The sequence below is a fragment of the Bombus fervidus genome, chromosome 17 (assembly GCF_041682495.2).
Source record: "Bombus fervidus isolate BK054 chromosome 17, iyBomFerv1, whole genome shotgun sequence".
Classification (NCBI taxonomy): domain Eukaryota; kingdom Metazoa; phylum Arthropoda; class Insecta; order Hymenoptera; family Apidae; genus Bombus; species Bombus fervidus.
The window spans coordinates 3,750,334-3,760,070 of NC_091533.1; the positions used below are offsets into that span (position 1 = coordinate 3,750,334).

A 9,737-nucleotide genomic window follows, 5' to 3' on the forward strand; every position below is an offset into this window, starting at 1 on the left:
TTGCGAACCGTCTTCGAAACTGCAACTAAATCGAGCTGGAACGTGGGTCGAAGATTAATATCAACTAGGCGATATCCACTGGCACATGAAACCAATTCAACAGTATTAAAACCCAAATACATAGAATTAGTACGCGTAGTACGATGCGTCACCAGTGGCATGTTACTGGTAGAAATTCAAAGTATTTTCGAGAAAAGTAAGACGAGAAAAAGTTCCAACGTGACGCGAAGGTTAATAATGTGCACGCTTTTACGAGTCGAAGAGAATTTTTTAACTCTCGATCGATTTGAATCACTGCCAGCTATTGAAAGGAAATACACTCTGCGAGTCACGTGTACTTCGTGAATTTATTTCTTTGTTTCCTCGGTCAATGCTATGTACAAAATCTGAGAAACAATTTAACTCATAATAAATTATCTTTATGTATTATAAGTAACTTATAATAAGGCATCTTCCAAACCAACGTCTTCCGGATTTAGCGTCGCCTTTTTGCTCTTCTGAACCGGTTGATCTGTCAAAGAATAATTTATTGACACGCGCACTGTAAAAACGAATCATAACGTACTTACCTTGATAAAAGTGTTTAGCGGTTCGCTTCCTAACTTCTTCCACGCCTTCTTCGGTTTGAGCCCATTCCAAGACCAGTCTTCGACCGTACAAGTGAGTACTTTGACACAACGCTTTAAACGCTTTCTATTAACAAAATAAAGAGCATGAAATACCGATCGTTAATTTAATGATAAAAGATTGTATTAATTTTTTGAATACCTTGGCTTCGCTTTTTGTGTAATACTCTACGAAGGCGAATCCTCTGTGCTTTTCAACACCAACCAATTTTTTTGGCAGTCGCACCGCTTTCAACTCTCCGAACGCTCTGGCATTTTAGTAAAGAAGACATAAAAATCGTGCCTAAGTTAGAATAAATAAAATACATACTTGAATAGTTCAGTTATTTCCTCAATCGTCGCCTGGAATGGTACGTTTCTTATTAAAATTTTCGTGCCTGTTTGAGCCGTTACATTTGATGTCTTCTTTACGCTCTTTAAATCAGTTCTGCAATTATTCCAATGAAAGAAAATGTTTATTAGAGTTGCAAATGTTGTAACAGAACTGGTAGGAAATTTATAGACATACGTTAGTGTTCGTTCAGAACGTTTGAGTTCTATAGTTTTTCCCTCTAGCACTGTCATTTGTAAGACTTTTAATGCTCGATCCGCGTCTACTTTTCTTTTATATCTAACGAATCCATAACCCATCGACAGTTTAGCGCCAGGATTTTTTGGATCCTTCTTTGTTGCTATCGAGACATAATGAAGAGCACCGCATTTGCCAAAATACTACAAAACAATACATTATCCATCGAATAATAGAAAAAATGCAATATTAAATTATTTACCGTTTTTAGCTGCTCTTCCGTAGTTGCGAAATTAATATTCTTTACGAAGAGAGTCGTTTCTTCTTCAGGTTCATCCTCATCTTCGCTTTCTTCTTTATTAGCCTTATTTGTACCGTTTATACTTTCTGAAAATTCCTCTGCCTGTTTGTCAACTTTTTTAATGTCCTTTTTATCGTTTGCCCCAACTTCTGTGGCTTTGTTTCTTCCCGCAGGAGGAGGGGTAGTAAAACTATTGTCAGGAGCCCATTCAAGATAAAGTGGTAGATGTTTATATTTGGTATATGCCAATTGTGTAAATGCTTTTCGTGCCTCAGAAGGTTCCAAGAATTCCACCAAAGCTAAACAAACATTACACGATAACTCGTCGTTGATAATGATACACATAATGATACTAATAAAAACCATACCAGTAATTCCTGAGGGTGGCATTACAAATCTCCCCAATTCACCATATCGTGCAAATAATTGTCGAATTTCCTGTGCCGGCGATGCAGCAGGTAAATTTTTTACCAGTATCACAGTTTTCGATCGTTTATTCGGTGGCTGAGAAAATGTATCAATCAAATTATTCGATTGTCATTTTTTATTTTCGGTTATATTATATATGATAATACTTACTTGATTGAATGCATCTAAACAAACTCCGTTTTCCTCCAAAAATTTCTTGGAATCCTGAACTAATTGTGTTTCTCCCAATGCCAACTTAACAGCGGCACTTAAACCCTTTGACCCATCTTCAAGCACTTTTTCCTTCGTTGTATTATAAGTAGTAGCTATAGTGTCTGCTACAGCATTTTGACCAAGGAAAAGAGTATTCCAATTGTGCGATGATCCCGCAGCTATTTTAGCTTTCAGTTCTTTCTTCTGCTTGTAAGTTAATCCTTCTGTAACATAGAAGTTATACGTACTGCAATTGTTCGAATAAATTGGACGATAGAATTATATACGATTTATTCTCACTTTCGTTAAGTTCTTCCATAGGATCGGATTTCGCTTTAGCTGGAAGAACATGTAACATTCTTCCGTCTAAAATCGAACCGTCTAATTCACTGTATGCTTTAACCGCGTGCTCGGCCATTAAAAATGTTATTGTACCAAAACCTTTTGGTTTTCTGGTTGTGCGATCGATAGGTAAGTTAACTTCACTCAGAGGACCTATATAAAAGATCGTGATATTAGTATTGTAAATATTGTATTATGCATAAAAATCGGTCATCTACCATATTTTTCAAATAACTGTCGAATATTATCTTCGGTTATTGTATATGATAGATTTCGGATAAACATTCTTCCAGATTCCGCGATGCTTTCTTCACTTTTTAACGCTTCTGATTGTTTCTTCCACCTAACGTTTTCGTCTTTGCTTTCTGCTTCATCAGAATTATATTCTTTTGCTTCATATTTCGTTACAAATATTTGTCTCCCATCTAAAAAGGACGATAGAATAGATATAAGTAAAAAAAAAGATGGAAAATAAAAAAGCTCCCAATTGCAGTTAACTATATCGTTTATACCTAAAAAACTTTTGTTTTTCAGCAATGCTTTCCTCAATTGCTGTTCAGTTTCGAAACCAACATAAGCAATACCCTTAATTTTTGGTGATATTCGTATTGATTTTGCTTTCAGTGGATGAAAAAATTGTTTGATATTTTTCTTCTTGTGATTATATGCTAATCCTCGAAGTTTCACAGTAAACAATTTTATAGAACCATGTTTAGATTTACTCTTATCATTCGAAATCCTTTTTTCTACATTCTCCTTTTTTCCTTTTAGGGATTCCATATACTGTTTAAGACAGAAAAAACATAAATACATGCAGAAAAACTCATAAGTAGAAGAAAGTGTGCGCATTTAGAATTACCTCTAAATCAGATATAACTTTGTCTGCAATCTTTTGCCCCTTCTCTTTTCTCTCTTCTTCCTCATCTTCTTCTTCCTTACTGTCCTCTTTATCATTATTCTGATCACTAGATTTACTATCATTGATCTCATTATCACTATGTTCTTTAATTTGAATAGCTGTCAATATTGTATCATTCTTCCATATAGCCTTATCTGTTGCATGACTTTCAAGAAATTCCATAAATAAAGGATCATCTTTATGCTATATATACAAATGAATGTGATAATTAAGTTTCCAAATTTAAAAAATATAGCTGCAAAATAAACTATAGTTATATATCTACCTTTTCCAATGCCTCTTTGATTTCCTTTTTTACGCCTTCTTCTTTTTTATCTTTCTTATTACTGTCTTTCTTTTCGTCTACTGTTTGTTTGTTCAGGGCTATGTTTTCTGTTATCTCGGTAGAGTCTTTATTATTAATCTTACCCTTTGAACTATCAGGCGCATATTTACTCCATGCTCTGGGTTTAGAAGAATCTCCTATAGAACTCAATATATATGAGTAAATATTAAATACACATCATTGTTTTTAATATAATTATATATTAATGATTCACAAATACCTAAACTTGCACACTGTTCGATGGATATTTTGCAGGTGTCAATACATGTTTGATCAAAATATTCTTTGACAGCTGTAGCTTGTTCTTCCGTCTTAAGCCCAACAAAAGCAAATCGTCTAAATTTGCCATCCTTCGTATACTTTAATTGTACGTCTGTTATTAAACCTTTTTCACTGAAAAGTTCCTTTAATTTTGTATCCGTAATCTATAAATCGTCATCGCAAATTAACTTTCTTACTTATCTCTTATTTATAATCTTTTATTTATTTTAATATTATGATAATTTAATATGATGTCGTGAGACATTGTCACTTACATTTTTTGGTAAATTTTTTACTATTAATCGCGACATTTTGTATGTATGTATTTATAATTATTACTGAACATTGAATGTTTACATAAATTACACATGTACCTTTCATAGAGGTTATGTTTCTAGGATTTCAAGAAGGTTAGGACCAAAAAGGTTATGTTATGCCATGTGCATATTCCTGTCCATGGAATATACATACATACATACATGATATGTATTGATATATTGTTGTATGTATCGGTATATAATCTATCGGTCATACCAATAGATTTGGTGGCAGTACTTTTGTAAAGGAAATGCGATAATAGTAAAACAATATACAAGTGGATAAATATAAAAAAAAGAAGCTGTTTTATTAAAAATTATGAACAAATACAGCTAATAATTTAAAATTGTTGACATCAAGTTATACAAACAAATTCGATATGTCTACTTATAAAATAATAATACAATATCTTATTCTATTTTACTAGAGACTAATAATTACAACACGTGTATTAATTAAATTAATTTGTACTTTGTAAACAAAATTTCATTTATCTTTCAAGCAAATACATTTCATAAAACTGACGATCTTCTTCTTTCTGAAATTTTGGAACGAAGTTTACACGAACAAGTTCTGTAAAGCCTTCCTCTAAACTTGGTTCCTGATAAGATTTCCTAGAAATATTTCAATATAATAAGCTTTTGTATAAATGTAGTTTTGATTTTACTTACATATAAGAATTAATAACCAGGTCGTTAACTTTAACGTGACTAGGATCGGTTAATTCCCGAAACTGAAATAAAATATTTAGTATAGCATCTATATTGTAAATTTCGTTATATCACTCCATATTAGACTATTACCTTATTGTTATGTTTTGCATGGTCAATACTTGTTAACATAACGAAGCATCTTACGGGTATGTTATATTTTTTCGCTACTTCGATATATCTTTGCCTTGACACGCAATCAGGATTAGTATTATCTATAACTACGCTATCTTTTTCGTTTATATGTTTTTCCATTATAGTAATACATTTCTGCCAACTTCCCAGAGTATCTCTATTAACATATCCATAATGTTTTAAATAATTTCTTACAAAATGTGATTTCCCAGAACCAGGACAACCAACCATTAGAATAATCTAAACATATAAATTATATATAAGAATTACATGTTTAAGGATTACTTTCAAACAACGTTTAGTAAAAATTATTACTTCTTGACTGCTTGAAGTTATATTGCTTCCCGAGCATATCTCTCCATCCGGTAAATTTTTTGGATTAAATGTAGGCAAGTCAAAATGGGCCTGTTTATGACCGAGAAAATGTTCTTCTGGCGTGTAAAATTTTAAACCCAAATTAAGTGCTAGCAATCGGTCAACTGACGAATGATCTTTCTTTTTTCCGGGAGCCCAATTTTTTGGGCGTCCGGCTGCATCTCCAACGTAAAAGGAATTATCTTTATCAATTGATATAGAATCATTCTTCTGTAAAGAAATTATTTAAAATCAAAATTTCCATGGTAAGAATAACCGTTTTATAAAATAACCATTACCTCCTCCAGTTTTTGCCACATTCCAATTGCTGGTTTTCTATAGATGTTACTTCCAGTAGCTATAAATATCTGTAAATGAATTTGTAAATTACATATAAGATCATTCTACTTATTGTAAATTTATAGAAAAAGAAGTATACCTGTATTGGAACCCCAATTTTTTTAATTATATTTTTAAGTTTATTCTTGAAAAATTTTGGATTTATCTTTCCAGATCCAATAGATCCTTGATTAGTGAAAATTACTATTTTATAGCCATCGTTATGAAGTTTGTGTAATTTTTTTGGCACATCAGGATATATAAGTTGCCAATCATCATAATCCTTTGGAAATACTAAACCAGATTTTGTTTTTATTAAGGTTCCATCCATATCATATGCTGCTATCTAAAAATAAGAAGATTTAGTCCATTCTTAAAAATGTCAATATTCCTTTAATTTACCTTTGAACGACTTTCCACACCCTGTGCTGTATATATTAATAATGCTCCACTTTCCTTACTTTCCCATGTGTCCTGTTCAGTATCTAAATCTATCATATTATCTGTATCTTCAAGTTTATCAGAAATTATTTTACTTCTGTTTATAAATTTCAAAATATCATGAGTATTTTTTATATGCTTCTTTTCTATTCGTGCTTCTTTTTCCTGAGTTTTGCAGTCTTCATTTTGAATACTATCATCCTCAACTTTAACTATTTTATGAGAATTTTCTTCATTCTCATTACATATCTCTGCGCCCCTATTTCTTTTCTTTGGTAAAATAGTTTTAAAAGGTGGAGGATTAAATTCAATTTGATAAATATGCTTTCCATATAAGATTTCTAAATTATCATCATGATTGCCTATAAATTTAACATCTTTACGTGTTTTAAAGCCATTAAAACCACAGGGCCTAAGTCCAATTTGTTGGATAAAGACTTTGTGTTCCTCATAGTCTGCATATAGTTGTACTACAAAAAGTAATACACAATGCACATTATAGATAAAATATGAATCAAAATAATTGGTAATTGCATAGAGCAAAGTGTAAAATTATAACCTTGTTGTCTAGAACATTGTGTATCAGTAATATTTGTCTCTTCAGAACGACCCAATATAATTGATTTTTTATGTGGTAAATACACTGTCTTTAGCGTTTTATCATTGCTTTTCAGATAACAACTTTGAGCTTGCTGATTCATCTAGACACAAAGAAATAACACTTTTAAGGTAGCGGCATGAAAATTATTGATAAGGAAAATAAACATTCAATAGATGTCTGATATTTGATCTTTTAGTATCCAATATCTTTTAACTGATAATAGGTCTATTAAGAATATCTTTATAGATATAAATAGCCGAAATAAAGCGATATAAATGTTTTATATACATTCATTTATTCTTTTACGATATCAATCTAGAATGTTTTCTTATCCAAATCAAAGCCAATGGACATAGTAATTTATATCGATCTCAGATTAAGCGCAAACATAACCTTATATAACAGATGGAGTACACGAGTATCAAGGCTAGAAGAAAATAAGTGGCTAGATTAAATGTTTACGTTTATTAGTAAAAATTGATATGTTCACTAAATCAATCACGTAAAATACAATTGAACAAAAGTTTTGAAAAATATGACTTCAAACGAACTTACCGAAATAGAAAAGAATCCTTATGCATACCTCGAAAGAGCCGATTTTACGTCAGAGAAGTATAAAATCGAGGTACACGGGTTACCAAAATATTATGGAATTGGTGAATTTAAAAAGCTTTTAAATGAGAAGCTAGAGTTGCAGTCATGTAAAATAAAGCCACCAAAACGAAGCAGTGGATGGCTTTACGTATCTTTTAGAAACGAGGAAAATCGTCGAAAGGCTATAGAAATATTAAATGGAATTTTATGGAAAAATTGTAAGCTTAGTGCTCAGGTATTTTAATTTAGTATTATATTATTTTATGAATGCAAATTATATCATGAAGTCTTGATACTTGGTATCATTATATGCATATGTACATAAAGTATTTTTATCTATTAAAAATAGATTGCAAAACCTGCACCAGATCCATTTGTAAAAAGGAAACTAGAAGAAGAAACTACAAAGAAGCGTTTAAAATTAGACAAAGATGATCAAAATATATCCATAGAAGATAAAGTTAAATTAACTACGATTCCCCTTTGGGAAATGCCTTATCCAAATCAAGTAAGACAATACGAGATAAAATGTATATAATAGAAACTTGAGAATAATGTGCTTTTAGTTGGAACTGAAACAAAAAGAAATGAGTTTGATTCTATCAACTATTTGTAAACAAATGTTGAAAGAAAGTAAGGGTGATCTTTTAGACTGGTTAAATCATCAAAAAACTAAATATCATGGATTGCCTTGTGAATTGCTTCCCATTTTGAGTACAGATACAATCACAGAGTATAGGAATAAATGTGAATTTACAGTTGGTAATTCCATATATGAAATTTATTTATCTTTATCTTTATAGATTATGATAAATATATCATGTATAATATCAATTTAATTCAGGTAAAAGCGAAAAAGAAAATGAAGTTGTAATAGGATTTAGATTATCTAGTTACGCGGCTGGTTCCACGGCAGTGGGACCTATCGATAATCTTTGTCACATTCCTAACGCAATGAAAGTTGTAGTTAAGGTAAGTTGCTTAGGTTTATTCCAATTTGAGTTCCAAGATTTGTTTTTTGTATTGAGAGTATTTTAGGTGCTTGAAGAGTTCATAAAAAATACTGAATTAAAGCCTTTCGATCCAGTTAATCATAGTGGGTATTGGAGACAAGTTACTGTTAGAAGCACTCTTTGCAACGATTTGATGGTAATAGTGGGAATACATCCACAAGATTTAAACTCAGAAAAATTAGAGGAATTACAATTACAACTCAAAACTTTCTTTGAAACGGGAAATGGCGTACAAGCACGAGTAACATCGTTATATCTTCAAATAATGAAACTAAAGTATGATAATCGGCAGAGTGTTCAATAGCTAAGTTCCGTTCGCCCAATTAAGTTGCTTTTTATTTCTAATTAGAAGCGTCGACGGAAAAAGTGAAAACAATTTTTATCACATTAGCGGAACGAAATACATAGAGGAAATGTTGTTGGGTATGAAATTTCGTATATCTCCTCAAGCTTTCTTTCAAGTGAACACGTTAGGCGCCGAAGTATTGTACAAAGCAGCGATTGATTTGGCAAAGCCGACCATGGATACCGCGTTTCTCGATATCTGTTGTGGTACCGGAACGATAGGCCTTGCATTTTCAAAGGTATCAAAAATAATCAATAATTAAATAAAACATCGTATGGACAAGAAATAGACAGAAACGATTTTAGTATTGTGGCGAGGTGTTTGGAATAGAAATGATAGAGGATGCTATCAAAGACGCGAAGGAGAACGTTGTCGCGAACGAAGTATCAAACTGCGAATTTTTTGTTGGTAAAGCCGAAGATGTTTTGTCGCCTGTAATTCGCAGAACCACTAAGCCCGATATTATCGCTGTCGTGGACCCACCGCGAGCCGGACTTCGTAAGACATCGTTAACGTCATTTTTGTTAACTTTGACGAAACTATGTATAAGTATAAACATGTTTATTCCAGATCAAAGAGCGTTATTGACTATGCGCAAGGCGAAAAAATTATCCAGGCTAATATATATATCTTGCGATCCTCGAGCAGCTGCAAAAAATTTAGTGGATCTAGCCAGGCCAGTCTCAAAGCAATACACCGGTGAACCTATGGTGCCGATAAAAGCCGTTGCTGTAGATATGTTTCCATATACCAAACATTGTGAGTTAGTTCTATGTTTGGAAAGATTATCCACGGTCATGAAAGCACGTGATAATTGACGATACTTGCATATTTCGTTCTTGTAACGTTTCTTTTTTAATAAACGATACGAACAAAGGTATCGCCTCTCGTATACGGCTTGTAATCCGATTAATTATTCCTCCTATTGAAATAAACTTACCTTCTAGGCGAATTATTGCGGGAATCAGGATACGATGGGTAAT

The 9,737-nt window shown here is 32.2% G+C and overlaps 4 protein-coding genes across 7 annotated transcripts in view; 2 read left to right on the forward strand and 2 right to left on the reverse strand.

The window, feature by feature from the left end:
* LOC139996097 (prohormone-1) overlaps window positions 1-9,737 on the forward strand; it is a 61,210-nt gene that overhangs the window by 19,926 nt on the left and 31,547 nt on the right. The window lies entirely within an intron of this gene.
* LOC139996089 (probable RNA-binding protein 19) lies at window positions 329-4,321 on the reverse strand. 2 transcript variants are annotated; one of them, XM_072020164.1, is made up of 15 exons: window positions 4,179-4,321; window positions 3,863-4,067; window positions 3,583-3,779; window positions 3,258-3,500; window positions 2,911-3,181; window positions 2,617-2,823; window positions 2,357-2,551; window positions 2,015-2,277; window positions 1,804-1,939; window positions 1,397-1,734; window positions 1,135-1,337; window positions 937-1,053; window positions 769-874; window positions 570-693; window positions 329-511 (listed from the first exon to the last, which is right to left on the reverse strand). In XM_072020164.1, the coding sequence occupies exons 1-15, from the start codon at window positions 4,212-4,214 to the stop codon at window positions 438-440; spliced, it is 2,715 nt and encodes a 904-aa protein (XP_071876265.1). In that variant the 5' UTR covers window positions 4,215-4,321; the 3' UTR covers window positions 329-437. The 2 variants fall into 2 exon arrangements, with proteins under 2 accessions (XP_071876265.1, XP_071876264.1); XM_072020163.1 differs by having other exon boundaries at window positions 2,015-2,280.
* Window positions 4,510-7,495, reverse strand: Pnkp (Polynucleotide kinase 3'-phosphatase). 3 transcript variants are annotated; one of them, XM_072020173.1, is made up of 9 exons: window positions 7,357-7,495; window positions 6,760-6,901; window positions 6,162-6,670; window positions 5,860-6,105; window positions 5,720-5,788; window positions 5,382-5,651; window positions 5,025-5,306; window positions 4,893-4,954; window positions 4,510-4,835 (listed from the first exon to the last, which is right to left on the reverse strand). In XM_072020173.1, exons 2-9 carry the CDS (start codon window positions 6,899-6,901, stop codon window positions 4,712-4,714), a joined length of 1,704 nt encoding a protein of 567 aa, XP_071876274.1. In that variant the 5' UTR covers window positions 7,357-7,495; the 3' UTR covers window positions 4,510-4,711. The 3 variants fall into 3 exon arrangements, with proteins under 3 accessions (XP_071876274.1, XP_071876275.1, XP_071876273.1); XM_072020174.1 differs by lacking the exon at window positions 7,357-7,495 and adding an exon at window positions 7,195-7,312; XM_072020172.1 differs by lacking the exon at window positions 7,357-7,495 and adding an exon at window positions 7,108-7,204.
* On the forward strand, window positions 7,337-9,648 carry LOC139996091 (tRNA (uracil-5-)-methyltransferase homolog A). Its single transcript, XM_072020171.1, has 8 exons — window positions 7,337-7,630; window positions 7,745-7,903; window positions 7,962-8,157; window positions 8,240-8,367; window positions 8,434-8,684; window positions 8,758-8,992; window positions 9,060-9,252; window positions 9,325-9,648. The coding sequence occupies exons 1-8, from the start codon at window positions 7,337-7,339 to the stop codon at window positions 9,570-9,572; spliced, it is 1,704 nt and encodes a 567-aa protein (XP_071876272.1). The 3' UTR covers window positions 9,573-9,648.

Excerpts from the sequence above, each read along its gene's own strand:
- LOC139996089 (XM_072020163.1), bottom strand. The coding sequence starts at position 4,214 with ATGTCGCGATTAATAGTAAAAAATTTACCAAAAAAT. Across the intron at positions 1,940-2,014 it reads GTTTAGATGCATTCAATCAA|CCACCGAATAAACGATCGAA; the intron begins GTAAGTATTATC and ends ACATTTTCTCAG. Across the intron at positions 1,338-1,396 it reads CGGAAGAGCAGCTAAAAACG|TATTTTGGCAAATGCGGTGC; the intron begins GTAAATAATTTA and ends ATTGTTTTGTAG.
- Pnkp (XM_072020173.1), bottom strand. The coding sequence starts at position 6,901 with ATGAATCAGCAAGCTCAAAGTTGTTATCTGAAAAGCAATGATAAAACG. Across the intron at positions 5,307-5,381 it reads TAACTTCAAGCAGTCAAGAA|ATTATTCTAATGGTTGGTTG; the intron begins GTAATAATTTTT and ends TTATATGTTTAG. Across the intron at positions 4,955-5,024 it reads ATGCAAAACATAACAATAAG|TTTCGGGAATTAACCGATCC; the intron begins GTAATAGTCTAA and ends ATTTTATTTCAG.
- LOC139996091 (XM_072020171.1), top strand. The coding sequence starts at position 7,337 with ATGACTTCAAACGAACTTACCGAAATAGAAAAGAATCCTTATGCATAC. Across the intron at positions 8,685-8,757 it reads CTTCAAATAATGAAACTAAA|AAGCGTCGACGGAAAAAGTG; the intron begins GTATGATAATCG and ends ATTTCTAATTAG. Across the intron at positions 9,253-9,324 it reads CCCACCGCGAGCCGGACTTC|ATCAAAGAGCGTTATTGACT; the intron begins GTAAGACATCGT and ends TGTTTATTCCAG.